This window comes from Taudactylus pleione, unplaced genomic scaffold (assembly GCF_031769625.1).
Source record: "Taudactylus pleione unplaced genomic scaffold, aTauple2 ptg000040l, whole genome shotgun sequence".
Taxonomy (NCBI): Eukaryota; Metazoa; Chordata; class Amphibia; order Anura; family Myobatrachidae; genus Taudactylus; species Taudactylus pleione.
The window spans coordinates 8,309,442-8,326,911 of record NW_028284442.1 but is presented as its reverse complement, the minus strand read 5'-3'; the positions used below and the strand labels follow the sequence as shown (position 1 = coordinate 8,326,911).

The 17,470-nt window shown below is 41.4% G+C and overlaps 1 protein-coding gene across 1 annotated transcript in view; it reads left to right on the top strand.

The window, feature by feature from the left end:
- Positions 1-17,470, top strand: part of LOC148538345 (uncharacterized) — a 231,790-nt gene that overhangs the window by 180,249 nt on the left and 34,071 nt on the right. Inside the window, exon 21 of the mRNA XM_088454387.1 lies at positions 14,900-15,111. Within this exon, the coding sequence (XP_088310513.1) occupies positions 14,900-15,111 (212 nt within the window). The remainder of the gene's footprint in view (positions 1-14,899; positions 15,112-17,470) is intronic.

Sequence of the window (17,470 nt, the reverse complement as noted above, 5' to 3'; positions counted from 1 at the left end):
TACACTCAGGTTCATCTTGAGATTGTGGAGATATCCAAATACCCAGCAGTAGGACCAGGATACATAACTGGTACCTGAGAGCTAGGATACCATGGACCAGTTGTGGCAAACTCGATTAAATGGCCTCACCTAGGCGCACAAGATTGGAAACCACTAGTAAGTACTTACTATGTGCTTGCACTAGGAACCTGAGGACCTCCCTGAGGGAATGTACTCACTGACCATCAGCAGCACTGTACAGTCTAGAACTCCCCCTCTGGAACTGGATACTAGTTTCAGGACTCAGGTACTGATAGTCAGAACGTGGAGAACTCAGGACCTGCCATCTGAACCAGCAGAACAAGCCTGGCACCCACGGACTGGCAACAGCCCTGGAACCAGGGATGGACTGGGACTACTAAGCAGCCCTGGCAGTCCCCCTAATGCGCTGTGCCCACAAAAGGCACTTGACCTAGCCACAAAGGGAGTGTGGTCACACCTCAAGGGGCATGTCGCAAGCCACGGGACGTGGCCTTGCTGCATGCCCCTGTATTTCAGTGTCCCGGCCGAGCAGAGCACTGGGAGGCAGAGCTGGTCAGCCAGATGAGCAGTCTGGCCCTGCCCGGAGCCAAAACCAGGTGACACACAGAACCAGCCCAAGCTGCCTAAACCTAGAACTGAAAAACTTGCCACTGATCGATCAAGCAGATCAGGAATCCTTTCAGCAGCAGATGACAGGAGCACAGTAGGAATTCTCAGGGCAGATGGATGAATTGCAGCTGGAGCCAGGAATGAATCTCAAAAAAGAACACTTATTCTGGCACTGGATGACTGCAAGGGGAAGGTGTAAATAGGGTGTAGTCAGTGTCCATAGGTGGAGCAATCAGATGGGTGTGCCTATTCACTAAGGATCACCTGACAAGATCAAAGAAACTCATGCTGCCGGCTGTTTACATCTAACGCTATGATTATGAAATGAAGCATGGAGCACAGTGATGTAGCACTTGACTCTGTAAGTAGGGTGAAGATCCTGATGCATGACAAATACCATAAGTACATTTTGGGCTTTCAAGATAGGAAGACCTCTCCATGTGCACCACCCACCTAAGTGGCCGTGTTTTAGGAGAGCTCCAGGCTGGGTCCCAAGAAAGTAGAAATCAAGATCTGAAGCCGCACCCTGTGATCAGGACTGCGGCTGAAATACTTAGTATTTCGGCCCAGCTGCGTAGCGGAGCTCATAGAGGCGATTGACACCCCGGAGTCTGACCTGAGTGAGGGCCATAGCACAAGCCCCAGAGAGCTAGCCTGGAGGGCTGCGGAGTGGTGATTACGGCCGTGTACCCAGAGCCATTGTGGGAAGCCTGAGAGAGGCCGCCTTGGAAGTGTGGCGTGGTGAGGTTCCAAATGTGGAGCGGCAGCGCTGTGAAGCGGCTGATCCCCTGGGGCCTTGATCGGACTAGGAGCCGGGGCGCGGCGTGTTATGTGAACGGCAATCAAGCTGCGTGGTGGGAGCCGGGAAGTGGCTGATTCCCTGGGGTTGTCTGAGATGGGAGCCGGGCGCTGGATTGTGGAGCCAATTTGGAGCCGCAGATGGTTGGCTAGAGGACCCAGGTCAGGAGACTGGTTGGGCGGTGGCGCCGGTGGAAGCTGGTGGATCCCCCTGAGCCAGCATCAGCTGGGGTGCAGGTAGAGGGAGAACATAACCCGGAGAGCTGGCTGTGACAAATGAGGCTCTGGAAGGTGGATAATCCTGCCTCAGTGCATCTTAACATACATTAAGATTGGCAGTGCTCAAAGGGTAAGAGTGGCACTCGGTCAAGGGATAAGCGCCCTTGGGGATTTTCTTCTACCGGCAGCTCCCCATACGGTAAAGTACAGTATAGTATGTTTATATACCAGGACCTTACCAGTGAACTTTTTTGCTGGAGAGATTGGGAGTTCTTTGTCAACTTGTAAACCACCTAGGAATCACTGGGCTCACGGTATTATCTGGCATATTGATTGTGTGTCCTGGACTTTTGGAGTCTTGGTTGAGCCCTGGGGGATTATCTTTGTGTTGGCAGATTCTCGCATGGTAAAGCACCATACAGTATGTTAACTGACTAGGGTCCAACCAGTGACCTTAACTGATTACTGGAGAGACTGGGAGCTCGGTACCAACTAATAAACCACCTAGGAATTAGCAGGCTGACAGTATTTATTAGGCGAAGTGCTGTGAAATCTGGACCTTTATAGACTTGGTTACTCCGTGTTAGTAGTTACTTCCTTTGGGAAGGATTCAAGTGGGTATTTAGGAATTACTTGAATTGTTTTAGGGGGGTTGAATTATTACCCACTTGGAAGTTGGGCGATGCTCAGGTATTTTGAGTCTCAGGGGGGAGAGTTAGCATATTATGCATATTTAGTATTTAATCTTTTTCTTTGAATATGAGCATAGGCTATCTTTACTATATGCAAAATTGAATATTCTACTGTGATATATTGGGATATACTGGCTTTATTGCCTCTGTTTTCTTATTTTTTCCCTCTGAATGTTGGGAGGTTGTATGAAGTCTAATTTAGTGGAATATAGGGTATGGATAAATACTGTACCAAATCTTCTGGGTCTAGGTTATCGCCAAAAATACAACCAACCACCATGGGTAAACAAAGACAGCGGGTGGGTAAATCTACTCAAGGTTCCCCTGTTAGGCAACAGTCACGTGATGTTACACCTGTTAATACGCCCATACGGCTCCAGGAAGGGTCCCCAAAAGCGTGTAATACGGACCAAACAAATGAAGCGGTAGCTAATTTTTTGCCAACAATTGATAAAAAATTGGATCATATCCAAGCTTCTTTAGATTCAGCTCTGGCAAAAATCGCAGTGAATACTAGTAGAATTGAAACTCTGGAACAAAGGGTGAGTGATCTGGAAGATGATGCCTTAAAGGCATATAATACTACTGAAGAACATGTTAAACAAATCCAGTGGCTACTTGATAAAATCAACAATCTCGAAAATAGAGATCGGAGAAACAATCTGCGATTTATAGGTAGTCCTGCCAGAGTTACGGATGGAGCATTGATAGGATATATTAGTACTAAGGTGATTAATGCCTTAAATATACAAAATGAGGTTACAAACCTACAGATAGGACATGCTCATAGATTGGGCCCTCCTAGGGATGAGCCAAACGCTAGACCAAGGCCTGTAATAGTCAAATTTTTGGATTATGGCACTAAAGATAAAATATGGAAAGCTTATAGGAAAGGTTTGACATTAAACGTAGAAGGGGACAAAATATTATTGTTCTAAGATTATTCGGTAGCTTTGCAACAGAAAAGAAAGGCCTTTCAACCTATATGACAAATGTTGATTGAGAAGGGGAAGAGATTTGCTCTTTGGTACCCTGCCAAGCTAAAAATTATGGACAATGGTCATTCAGTAACGTTTGATAACACAGAGGAGGCAAAAGCCTATCTATACTCAAAGGTCAGGTGGGTGAGGGGATAACAATTGAGTAATTGACCTGGGTAATTAGAGGCAGGGAAAGGACTGGTTATGAGGGTTAGTAGGTTTGAAGTGAAGTTTATAATTATGATACTTGGGATATTGTGTTGGTTAGTAGGTCACATGAAGTGTAACTTGGTAGGTAGGAATTTAGGGGAAAAGGAGGGAAGTTTTAATACGTCTAAGATTTGGGTATTTTGCTTAATTAATTTGGTACAATATGGTTTATGTACACTAGTATTTAATAGTAAGAGACAGATACAATATTTTATAGGCGCTAAAGTTGAATTGCAGGAATTTAGCTTTTTCTGGGGATATAAGGAGAGATATCACGGTTTGTTGGATGCCGAAGTTTTCAAATTCATTTGGTTACAATACTCACTAAGAGTTAAGGGTGAAATGGTTGAAAACAACTTATTAATCAATTGCATCAGGAATTGTCTTTGCTCACTTAAAATATTTGTTATAAAGAAATGGGGGGTTGGGTATGATATTAGACGTTGTTCGGGTAACTATGGAAATTTTGAACTGAGATATTGGTCACAATGTTTGGTTGTGGATTATGGGAAAAATTGGGATTTGGGTTTGGCGATTGGTCACAATCATGATATTGTTCTATCTATATATATATATATATATATATATATATATATATATATATATATATATATATATAGTATGAAAGAAATGTGGACTGGGTTTGTATAGAAATTCTAATAGGAATGAGCAGGAGATATGGGATTGAGGTTTTCAAGGGGGGGTTATGGGACACTGCAGAATCTATATCAGTGGTGAGTATTGGTTGTGGAAAATAGAGAAAAGGAGTAGGTGCACTTACATTACAAGTTTATATGTTAGAAATAAGGTGTACAGGTATAGGGTTTTAAGTAAGGTAAATATAGTGATGGCGAATGAGAGGGGGGAGGTTGGGGGCCTTTTTTTTTTCTCCTTTTCTCTTCTTTCTCCTGGATTAGTTTATGGTGGGGGATAATGTTGAGACAGGGATGGCTTATCAACTTAAGATAACATCTTGGAATGTGGGAGGGTAAAATTCCCCAGTAAAGAGAAAAAAGGTAGTAGAACACTTGAAGAGAAATGGCTCAGATATAGCCTTTTTACAGGAAACCCACTGGCAGAAGGGAAGTGAAGTTTCACTCAAAGCTCATTCGATTGGGGAATGTATAGTAGCGAATTATAACTCTAATTCAAGAGGGGTGGCGATAGTTTTATCTTGTCACCTTCCATGTATTATAGGGGAGAAAGTAGAGGATTCAGAGGGGAGATTTCTCTTGCTTGGCATTCAAGTTCATTCGATTAAGTATACATTATTAAACATTTATGCCCCAAATTCTGCGCAAAAATCCTTATTTTCAAAGTTAAACCAAATACTTTTAGAGAGGGAGTGCCCAAATTTAACAATAGGGGGGGATTTTAATGGGGTGGATAACCCAACCCTGGATAAATCTGTAGTGCCAAAATCATACATTTATAGTTGTTCTAATCCTATTGCTAATCTTAAAAATATGCATGGTTTGGTGGATTATTGGAGGATGGTTAATCCATCGGGGCGTAAGTTTACAGGTCCATAAATCACTATCACGGATAGACTACCTCTTGATAGGGGAGAGATTAGTGGCGAATGTAAGCGATGTAGATATAACAGAAATTATGATATCAGATTATGCTCTGATTTGTATTAAAATCAATATTCCTGAGGTGATAAAAGGTAATTATAGATGGAGAGTTCCATCATTTTTATATAAATCAGAGGACTTTAATCAATACCTAAAAGCTAAATGGGCAGAGTTTCAGGAGGATAACAGCAAACATAGAAAGGACCCAATTTTATTTTGGGAGACCTCAAAATCAGTAATTAGAGGACATATAATGTCATATATTGCTAATTATAGGAAAAAAAATAGACAAAAGTACCAAGCACTGAGTGGGGTGGTTTCAGAGAGTTTTAGAATTTACATCGCGGATCCCTCAGAGACAACTTTGGGGGAATATAAATTGAATAGACAACTACTTGAAAGTTATCTATTAGCACAGGCAAAAATATCATTAGACTATTCTAAAAATTACTATTTTAGATGGGGAAATAGACCAGGCAAACTTTTGGCATCATTGGCCAGATCACAGAAACAAAGGAATCATATAACAAGGATCTATGATACAGAGCAAAAGAGGTTAATAACAAAGGATGAGGATATTAAGATATTTCATAGATTCTATTCCAACTTATATACGGCTCCCACTCAGGATGATGATTTAATGAATTATTTATTATCAAAGGCCCGTTTGCCGAAAATTTCTCAAATACAGAAAGATATGTTAAATTTAGAAATATCTACAGAAGAGGTACAGGAGGCGCTTGCGGCTCTACAGCTGAATAAGGACCCGGACCCGGACGGATTACCGTCAGAATATTATAAAATATTATTGCAGGAGATTAAACCTATACTGGTCGATTTATTTCAGCATATACATACAAACAGTCCAAGATATCCATCTTTTAATTTGGCTGCTACAATCCTACTGTTAAAAACGGGTAAGGATCCGCAGTTGGAGTCATCATATAGACCTATAACACTCCTAAATTTGGATTGTAAACTGTTGGCCAGAATTATGGCAAACAGGCTGCAGTCTATTAGTAGTGATTTATTGACGGAACACCAATTGGGGTTCGTAGCAGGCCGACGCTCAGTTAAGGGGATAAGAACTGCAATAGCAGCTGTGGTTCAGGCACACAGAGTAACGTCGTCCTCTAGTATTTTACTCAGTTTAGACGCTAATAAGGCCTTCGATACTATTTCCTGGTCATTTTAACAAAAAATATTGCTAATGAGGGACTTTGGAGGTAGTTTTATTAAGTTTATCCAATTTTTGTACGACTCACCGAATACAACATTACTTATTAATGGGCTTAGTAGTTAAAAGGTAACAATGAGCAGGGGTACACATCAAGGTTGCCCACTCTCGCCACTATTGTTTAACCTGGCATTGGACCCAATGTTAAGATATCTACAGAGTTGGGAAAAATTAAGAGGTTTGGGGGAGGGTTCTCGTGAGACGAAGATGACCGCTTTTGCGGATGACTTGTTGATGTTTGTCACAAACCCGAGGTCCTCCCTGGTGCCCTTGATGCAGAAATTGGAGAGCTTTGGGAGCGTCTCGGGGTTCTCAGTAAACTTTGATAAGTCAGTGGTGATGTACTTAAGAATGGGCTATGGGAAACCGGCGTGGGCAAGAGACCTACCTATTAAATGGGCCTCTAAATTTATAACATACTTGGGTGTGAAAATTCCCAAGGATATAAGCATTATACATAATATCAATGTTAAAACGGCAATAAAAGCATGTAAGAAAGAACTAGCCGGTTGGAATTCATTATCAATATCGTTGCTTGGTCGTACTAGCTTGATAAAAAATTATATCATTTCCCAGGTTGTTGTATCAGGTGCAATCACTTCCGATTGTGTTAGCTCGCAGAGAGGTACGGGAGATTAATAGTTTGTTTAGTAATTTTATATGGGCGGGCAAAAGAGCCAGGATAAGCCTAGAAAAGCTACAACAAACTAAATCCAATGGAGGTGTGAACTTTCCCAATCTGGAAATATATAATTTGGCTGCCCAGTTACGATACATCAGAGATTGGTTAGAGGAAAAGGACAATTATGCGCATATGTCATTAGAGCGCATATTTCTTAGAGGAATGGGCTTAATAGCATTTTTGCACTTAAGGGAAATAGATATAGATCCAGATATGGAAAGAAACCCGCTGCTAATAACTACAAGGAAAGCATGGTTAATGTTACGATATATATTTAAATTAAATCCTCATTTTTCAATACATTTGCCATTTATGGATAATCATAATTTTCAGGCAGGGGAAGCATTATATCCCTTTTAATGTGTGGAAAAGGCAGGGCTTATCCAGGGTTGGGCAATTGATTGATATTCAAGCTAAGAAGCCAATGAACATGACCCAAGCAAGAGAAAAGTTTGTTGGATTAAATCTGGGGGGATTGGCATTTATTCAGGCTCAATATTATATAAGTAGGATAACACGGGAGTTGAACGAGATTGATTTGGATAATCAATTGGATAGACTGTTGGTCCAAGGGGTTATGAAACGTAAAGTGATATCACTATATTACGCTTTTATCCGTCCACAGTTAGATTATAAGGAAGTTAAGACAGGATTAATTAAATGGAGGGAAAGCCGGGGGAGGCAGTATTACAGTAAATGTAATATTAGGTGCCCTGAAGCAATCATGTAGATTACTCCCCATTCCAACATATGGTGAAATGTTTTATAAGATTTATCATAGAGCATATCTATCTCCACAGAGACGTAGTGAGATGGGATTATCCCAATCAAATAGATGTTTGAAATGTGGGGGGGAGTAGGGCAGATCTCTACCACTGCTTTTGGGACTGTCCTGTTATGAAACGTTTTTGGAAAGCAGTGGTTGAGTTTGTGGGCCAATATGTGGAAAGGGGTTTTCAGCTGTCGGCAGAATGGGCTATATTGGGCATAAGGCCGCAGGGCAGTATAGATACACAAGGGAGAAGGAAATTATTAATGGTGATTTCTGCCACAGCTCTGAAAATGATATTACAATCATGGGCTCACCCAGAAAAACCTACTATGTCTATGTTTTTAGACTAATTGTATTTGTTTCGGATGGACTGGGTTGAGTCAACAGTACAAAAGGAAAAAAGTGCTCAGAGATTTTATGATACATGGGGTAAATACATGGTAACGCTGTCCAGAACAACACAAGAAAAAATACAAATATGCTTTTCAGGGATTATGTGGTATGGATAGGGGGAAATAAGATTTGACCTGAAAGCTTAGATAATGGAATCAGACAGAAAAGGAGAAGGAGAATATATTAGAGTATTATTGTTTTTTTTTTGTTTGGTTTTTTTTTTTTGGGGGGGGGGGGTATGAGGTTTAATAAAGTTAAGGATAGGGAACCCCTCCGTGTCCTGTTCTGCCATATAAGGGTTTAAATTAATGGATTGTGCCCAGGTTTAATAGTGTTGTATACCCAGTATATTTCTGAATAAGATATGTTGATGTAGGATATGTGGATATTCTTATAAAGAAAAAGAAAAATTTTCATGTCTGATTTTAGAAATAATAGATATATTAATTGTATGGATTATAGTGATGTTTGTGGAAACTTATTGGGATATTGAAGTTGTGCAAATAAAGAGAGATTTAAAAAAAAAGATAGGAAGACCTTAATGTCCCCAAAACACCAGCTCTGTAAGGGCAATGGACAACTGCCACAAAAATGTTTCAGATATCAAGAGAGTCAAAGTAAAATGACTGTAGAAAGGCGAGCGGGTCAAGCACAGACAGTGGCCATCACTATTCGTAGAATACTCTAGCTATGACGAGGAACTCAAGCAAGTGCTCCCATGGAAGGTAACGAGACTAATGTCCAGAACATGGACAGGCCTCAGTCCCATCATCAGTCTGGTGAGGCTAGCCTAAAAATGTACTCCTAGTAGCATGCACTGAATGATTTGCAATTGTAAAAGCCTAATACATGTTTTATAGATCAATGCAAACTGATAGACCTATATAGGTATTTGTTTATGCCATGTCTCATGCAGAGCATAAAAATATTTGTGAAGCTAAAAATTAATCAATGTATTCTTCTATAATTCAACGGGTACACCATAAATAGTCAGGACCCACCACCACCCACAGAGCAATCAATAGAAATAGATTACTGCAGTTCTTATCTCTGTAATACATACCCATTTTCTTCCCAAAATCATGGTCCAAACATTCATAATTATACAAACTGTTAGATTTCTTTTTTAGGACCCTCATACCAGCATGTGTGCTACAGTTCTGAGGTGGAAACTAATTTCATGATACACAAAATTCACATATGTCCACAGAAGTAGTCCAACACGCCCATGACACTTTAATGTGTATCCTACGAAACAGAAGAGTTTTGCGTTATCGTATGGTAGCCACCGTGTTACCGCCCAGAAATGCCGATTTCATGGATAGTGTAGTCCATCAAAGGACAGATCAGTCTATACACACTACAATTCTCCACCTGATTGAGCACATGTGCCAAATCTTTGATGCATGCGCAGTATGCTGTAATCCACAATATCTGTGCACAAATCGGAATTGGCTCCTATACTGTATGTCAGGAATGTCAAACTCAAAATACCAACCGGGCCGCATATTCAAGGTTTACGAGGGTGTGGGCCGCAACAAAAAAAGTCTTTATATGCAATTTTGAAAGGTTTATTAATAAAAACCAATGCAGTGCCCCTTATGCAATTCCACCCTGTATTAGAACCCATTTTGCAATGCCCCCTGAATTTGTGCCCATTATGCCATGCCCCTAATGCAGTGCCCTAGTAGTGCCTTTTATGTTGTGCCCCCAGTATTGTCCCTAGTAGTGCCCCCAGTAATGTCCCTAGTAGTGCCCCAGTAATGCCCCTAGAAGTGCACCTCATGCAGAACCCCCAGTAATGTTCTTAGTAGTGCCCCTTATGCAGAGCCCCCAGGAATGCCCCTTATGCAGAGCCTCCAGTAATGTCCTTAGTAGTGCCCCGAATGCAGAGCCCCCAGTAATGCCCCATATGCAGAGCCACCATTAATGTCCTTAGTAGTGCCCCTTATGTAGAGCCCCCAGTAAATGTCCTTAGTAGTGCCCCTTATGCAGAGCCCCCAGTAATGTCCTTAGTAGTGCCCCTTTATGCAGAGCCCCCAGTAATGCCCCCTCCCAGTATAGCACAGGCCCCACTCACCTGTCTGTGCAGTACTTACCTTTCTTCACGACGGCCGCTGGGCACCGCACCAGACCACGCCGTCCTGTGTAGATGCTGCTGCTGACTGGATCTAATTAGATCCAGAGCGGCAGGCGCAGGCTCCACTCGTCGCAGGCGATGTCATGATGTCACCCGCGCGTTGCATCACTGGGAACACTGGCCTTCTGATCACTTCAGAGACCACTGTTGCCAACTTGTAATAGTAAACACTACCCGATCAGAGCTGTGCTCCGATCGTGACAGGTGTGGGCCGCTTATTATATATAGGTGAGCCCACACTCTGGTGCAGCATAAAATGTTTATGCAGGCCGCCTGTATGACATGCCTGCTGTATGTGCAAGATTTATCATCTAATGAGATCACCCAAAATGCAATTGCCAATACAGTCTGTCACATTGTTGGAAGCCTAATCCACTTAAGACATTGATTCATTAACTGGTGCTGTCAGAAAGCTAAACTAATACTGCCTCTGGCCAAATCCAACAGGCAATCATATCTAATTTACCTGGCCCATCTACAGAAAGTGCCAGACAAGCACAGCAGCAACATCAGCACCCACTGCTGTGCCTATGTGCAGAGTGTGGACCAGGGTGGGCTGACGTACAGGACCTAGAACATATAGTAATGATCTGCCAAGTACCAAATGGAGAAAGTGAAAAAAGGACAAGAAGTGCCCCAATAGTGCAATATCTTATTATTAATAATTATAATAATACAAAAAACCCATTCTAATAAGCCATACGTGTTTGAATGTTTTTGATGACTGATATCTGGTGCATGTGCTTTAAACAAGGAATACCCGGTCTCTTAGTAATATTTTAACAAACCTAATGTTATGATAGCCATTACTTTTTTGGAATGTATAATTGTTAATTTTGTATCACCACACCACAGGCTGCCACCACAGGATGTTTCCTCGGTAGAACTGAAATTCGCATTTACACTGTACATACCAGGTTAAGGTACATGCCACACTGGAGTCCTCATTTATGAGTATTATTGTAAAATAAGGAAATCTGGATGTTTGGAAACAAATACCATTACCTGATAACAACTACACTTTTAGTCCAAACGCTTAAATGTAAAGTAGTTCTGAGAGAGGGGTCCAGGCACTAACTACACATCAGGTTTTTGTAACACCATACTTTACATATCTGGGGCTCTACTTTACCTGCAGCCTAGCACTGCAAGTGAAGGGTCACTGTAAAATGTGCATGCATATCCAATACATTGACCTTGTAGGGATCAAATAAACCCTTTACGGCTTTGCAGGTCCGCATTGCCAGCTATACAGTAACGCCATCTCAATATGGCAATACCCATCAATGAAAAACAATGCTTTTTGTCGCTTCTTCACACCAGTAAAACCTAGCATTCCTCTGGTATTATGCTTTAATAAATTAAGAGAAGGTGAGAAAAGCCCCTTCTCCAGTAAATATGTTGGAGAAAGGGCTTTTATGACCTTCGTAAATAGACCCCTGAGTCTTTGATCTGCCTCCACTACTGTATTAGTCACATCAGTTGATAGTAAGAGCTCATCTACTAAATTATGATATACTGTAGCATATGTTTTTATTTACTTCCCAAACTGCAGACCCTCCAACATGACTCCTTCCACCAGGTACAAAGTTATCTGCTCTTGGACTTCCCACTTGATTTATGATTGCCGTCATCTGTTAAAAATTAACTTCACTTCAATTAGTAAGTTAAACACAGGTGACTGCAATCATAAATTAAGTGGGAAGTCCAGGAGCAGAGCATTTTGTACCTGGTGGAAGGGGTTATGTTGGAGGGTATGGAAGTGTGAACGGTAGACACATGTCCTGCACAAAGCCTGGTGCTGGTGATCGTTGTCCACTGCTCTAGGGTTACCACCCATCCAAGATTACTCTGAACAGCCTGAAATCGGCAAGTGACAATCACGGCAGCTCAACTCTTTCTTCTGACCAATCCTGAGAGAGTGAGCCTAATCTCTTACTTTCTGAGACTGTTACAATATGCCCTGGGGTGGCGACATGGACTGGATAGTGTGCAAAGAGGAGATGCATGGAGTGGAGCCAGGCAGACTGGAGCTCTAGAGACACAAAGGGGCTAGTGAGACATGCAATGGCAGGGCCTGGAGAGATGCAAGGTGATTTGAGCTGGAGAAACACAAGGTAGTTGGAGATGGATAGACAAATGGGTGCTGGAGAGAAGCAGGGGGCTGGGGAGATGTAGGGGGGCTGGGGATAGTGATTGTCATTGAAGGCTGTACCATCGTGATTGATCAATTGTGGCTGGTTTGAAACCATTGTTAGTTAAACCATTGATGACAATCAATGGCCATTGGACAAGCGCCACTAATGTTTTCCCAACAATGGATGCCACCATCGATGCTGCGGCACTTGCTGTCAGGCACAAACTATAAAACAGCTGCAAAACCATTGTTAGTCTAAGACCATTCTTTGCATGTCACCAGCCCCTCTGCATTTCCAGCTGAGGCGTCTGAGCTAAAGAGATGCAGGGAAGCTTTGAGGCATATAAAAGGCATATTAGAGCTCTGGGCTGGCATGTGAGGGCATTAGGGGCTCAGACATATTTAAGGGCATATTGGGGGCTCTGAAGCATATCAAGGGGCATGAAGAGCACTTTATTAAAGTGTTTAAAAAAATGGCATGAAATCTCACAGAGGAAATGGTTATAACCCGACTACTACTTTAGCCACGCTCCTGGTCGGACCCCCTGGTCATGGCCCTTGTCTGGGAATTTAAAATTGAAATTGTGGTAACTCTACTATGCTCAAATTCTAATAACTTCTGTACATCAATCAAAGATTCTAGTAGATGCCACCATCAGAAGAAGACAGACTTAGGGTCTTTTTTATAGACAAAATAGTTCTGCTCAGGCCAATTGCTGGGTATTATGAAAGTCTGACCTTCCAGAACCAACTATTTTTCTGATCCTTCTAGCGGGTTTCTGGACGTTTGCGAAACCATTTTTGGTTTAGTTCTTAATATAGATGTGCAGGCTCAGTTCAGTTTTTCCCGCCAAAAATCGGGTCTCAAAGAGGCAAAACCTCATCTTTCATGGAAAAATCCGAACTTGGCAGGAAATCTAAACCGAACAGAGCCTGCACATCTCTAGTTGAGTTAAGAGTTTTATGAATACATCTTTCAATCATCTAGAGCAGGGGGTCTTCAACCTTGGCCCTCCAGCTGCTGTGGAACTACACGTCCCAGCATGCACTGCCATAGTTTTAGCATGCTGTTATATCAAAAAGGTGGCAGTGCATGCTGGGATGTGTAGTTCCACAGCAGTTGGAGGGCCATGGTTGAAGACCCCTGTTCTAGAGTAAATGTATGGCCTTTTAATAACATTGTTTCATTGCACATGATGCGTACCCTAGGCCTCATTTAGAGTAAATCCAGTAAAAAGGTGTAACTAGTAAGCCACATTGTGATGCAAGGGTGAAAATTTTAAACCTATTTGCTCATTCTCACAGAAATTCCAGGAAACATGGATTTGGGTTATAGTCTCCCAGGAAAGTAAGACATTTTCAGCCCACTGAAGTATGATGTAAAATTTGCAGACCGATATAGAGAGAGGGTGGGGTACACACCTGAACGACTTGTAATTGGACAAATTTTACGTTCAATTTCCCTTGAGGCCAGAAAATACGATATTGAGTGTACACACTGTCCAATATCGCATATATTGTATAATTTGATCGTGTACGATTTATCGCTGCTCATGTACACACTACAAAGATCACTGGCAACATATGATGCCAAAATTGGCCAAGCCAGACCAACATATCGTCCGGTTGTCCGTACACACCTCATGATTGGTACCTAATTGCATGTGATATCTTATGGTTGGCTGTCCAACACGGGTGACTGGAAGACTTTGTATATGACCCGCAGGAGCATGTAATAGTGCGTACGCACTAACAGACATGCACGATTTGTCGTGTCGATACAGCAAATCAGCCGATGTCTGCCAAGTGTGTAGCCGGCCTTAGAGGGGGGAACATTTCCTAGTTTATCTTTATATTACAGTGTAAAAATAATGTTGCCCAGTGTAAGTGCTACATGGAAAAAAATGGATATTTCCTTGCATAGAGAAGAAAATAGCGTTTGCATCCCTTGTATGTCAACCTGGTTTGTCCAAGTGCAAATTTGCGCCCATCTCTAGCTGAGAATCACAGTGCATATTTTCTGCAGAGTAAATTCAGGAATAAGAGCAGATGTATTATACCACAGAAGAGGAAAAACAGATTTGGCACTCAGTAAACTTCATTGTCTATTCATGAATTTCTTCCATTATCTCATTGCCTCTGTAATCTAATTTTGTGATGTGGCAATATGATGATAGTTATTAGACAGTGGTTTATTTATTTTTATATGTAATTTGAGTAAACAAATATAATTTTGTTAATGACTTTACACATTTAAAATTGGCAAGATACAACGCTTGGTTAAGTGTGAGAAGTAGTACAGCCACATACAGAAACTTCAGAATACAAATTAATTATTTTAACATGGTACATTTCACTTAAACATCTAATAAATGAAACCTATCAACATTTTAATTTGCAGTTAGATTGTCTTTAAATGTCTTCTGTTACAGTTATCTCATGGAGCATCTACCAGAAAGTGTAACAAAAAAGGACTTCTTCCAATTCATTGTGCGGCAATACAGGGAAGGACAGAAGTTGTGCAGGCAATGGTGGTATCTGGCACCAAGGAAAGGGAGCTGATAAATGAACACTTGATGTTACGGGACACACCAAGCCTGCCTTACCTTGCCATGGCTAATGACCACATGGAATGTGCTAAATGGTGAGAAAGTGGTCAGGCAATGTATTCAGATGACAGGGTACTGTGAACTATACAACAATATAACATTTGGATGCTGACATATTTTCTCTTTTAGATTATTCCAGGTATTACTGTTGCTGCATAACCAGGGGCGTAACTAGGTAGTTTTAAGGCCCCATAGCAAAAGTTTGTAAGGGCCCCTATGTACCACCCAATGGTGAAAAATGTATATAACACCTGTAACTTTGACAAAGAAGGTGGGCCCCATAGCAGCTGCACCCCTTGCACCTATAGTAGTTACGCCCCTGGTTCATAACCAATTTTACTGACTTCTCAGGAGGCTGAGGGCTGTGCTAGCCAATGGGGAATTTTTAGATAGATTTGTCAATTATTAATGCAAACTTCTTTCTACATATTAAAGGACAGTTCAATTTAAATGACATGTTTATTTATGAAGCATGGCAATAATTTGAAAGAGATTAGTTCCTTCATCACGAACAGTCAAACAGTTTTTTACTTCGCTAAGTGATGGCTGTGTATGGGTTAGGTGGCATGCAGGAGTGTGCCCAGTTATAGTACTTTTATTTTACGTTTAGTTATTTACTTTCAGATACACAGGGACATCACAGGTAGTACCTAATTCAAGTACATCAAACATTCTTCTCACCTTTCGCTTACTAGAATAATACAAGTGATATGCAGACTACACTCTTTTTATACATGGAAATAGGACAGTTAGAATATAGCAAACTGAGCAGTTTGATATAAATGCATAGTGCATGCATTTGTAACCCATGACCCAAACGTGTTTACGTTTTCCTCTCTGAAGTAAGACAATTCTTTATTATAAATTGCTCTGGTTACCAGTAATAAGTACAGATGTGCTCACACCCCCCGTGTTTTGATTCTAATTCATCATCGTGTTTGGTTTTGCCAAAACTACCCTCAAGTGTTTTGGTTTGGGATTTTTTTAAAATTAATAAATGCTAAAATCATGTAATTTGGACCTATATTTGTTCCTACAGCATTATTGACTTCAATAACATTAACTTCCAGTCATTTGATCACCTAACAGCTTACAATATTGTATTCACACATATTGGCCAATGGCTGCAGCGAGCTAACTAGCTAAACTAAGTGACAGATTAGCGGCACAAACACATGGCAGTTTAAAAAAAGAATATAGCTCATCTAGGAAACAGAGTGGCACTGTAGTGGCAGACAGGATGGCAGTTTACTATACAATGCTATAGAACAGTAGTCCTCAAACTCTGTCCTCAGGACCTCACACAGTTCACGTTTTCCAGGTTACCTAGCAGGTGCACAGGTGTATTCATTCTGACACATTTTAAAAGAATCACAGGTAAAGTTAATTATTTAACTTGTGATTCTGTGAGGAGACTAGGAAAACACGCTCTTTTTAAAAAAAAATGTTATCGGTCTTCAGAACTGCTATAGAATGTTTTCATTAGTCAGAGGCCCGAGGTCAGTACAGGTAAATAGAGGACGAGTATATAGTGGAAGCCAGTTAAAGGATTGATTGAGTGATTACAGTGTTGTTATACCTAAATAAAACAAATTGGAGAAATGGAAAACTATTAAAAACAGCCAAACTGGATAGCATTGCATGATACAAAACACTGTAAGTAACAGTAATATACACTGTCTGTCAAATATACACAATCTCTGCAAAGCCCATAATGAAAAGAGGTGGAATTGTTCTTGGGACATCAGACCCCCTCATATGTTGTATACTAAAAAGAACATGCACAGTTTAACAAACCAAACACTTCAGTGACCTGGGACTGCCACATTTGTGGCTGAAGTGCTTGGTTTGGGCCCCCACAAAACTAGCTACCAATGGGCTTAAGGTAGCTAACAGCATTGTTAATCAACTCTGAGAAGATGTCATCTTCATCCTCATCCTCCTCACCCTCATCAGTGCTAACATCATTGTCACGACTGACGCGCAGATACAACAATCTGGATCAGCTGGTTGTGATGCCGACACACCGCGGTCACTTACCAAAATACACGGTTCTTCTGCCACCATGCAGACTGTTCTACTGGATGGGCCTATCCAGGCATGCAAGCTCAATAAGAATCACAGAGAATATGCTAGATTAAATGTGTTTAACCCAAAAAATATTTTCAAGGCTTAGTTACAAAAATATTAATAAAATGACAAACAGATTATAATGCAAATTTCTACTTCAGGGTCCATAGGGGTCCACAGGGTGACCTTGGGGTATAGCTGGATCCTGGATCCTCGGGCACCACGGAGTTAAAGCTTTTAGCTGCTCCCAGGATGCACTTGGGTCCAACCTCCCCTATACCCCGCCCCTTAGCCACAGGCACCTCAGTTTAAGATGGTGCCCGG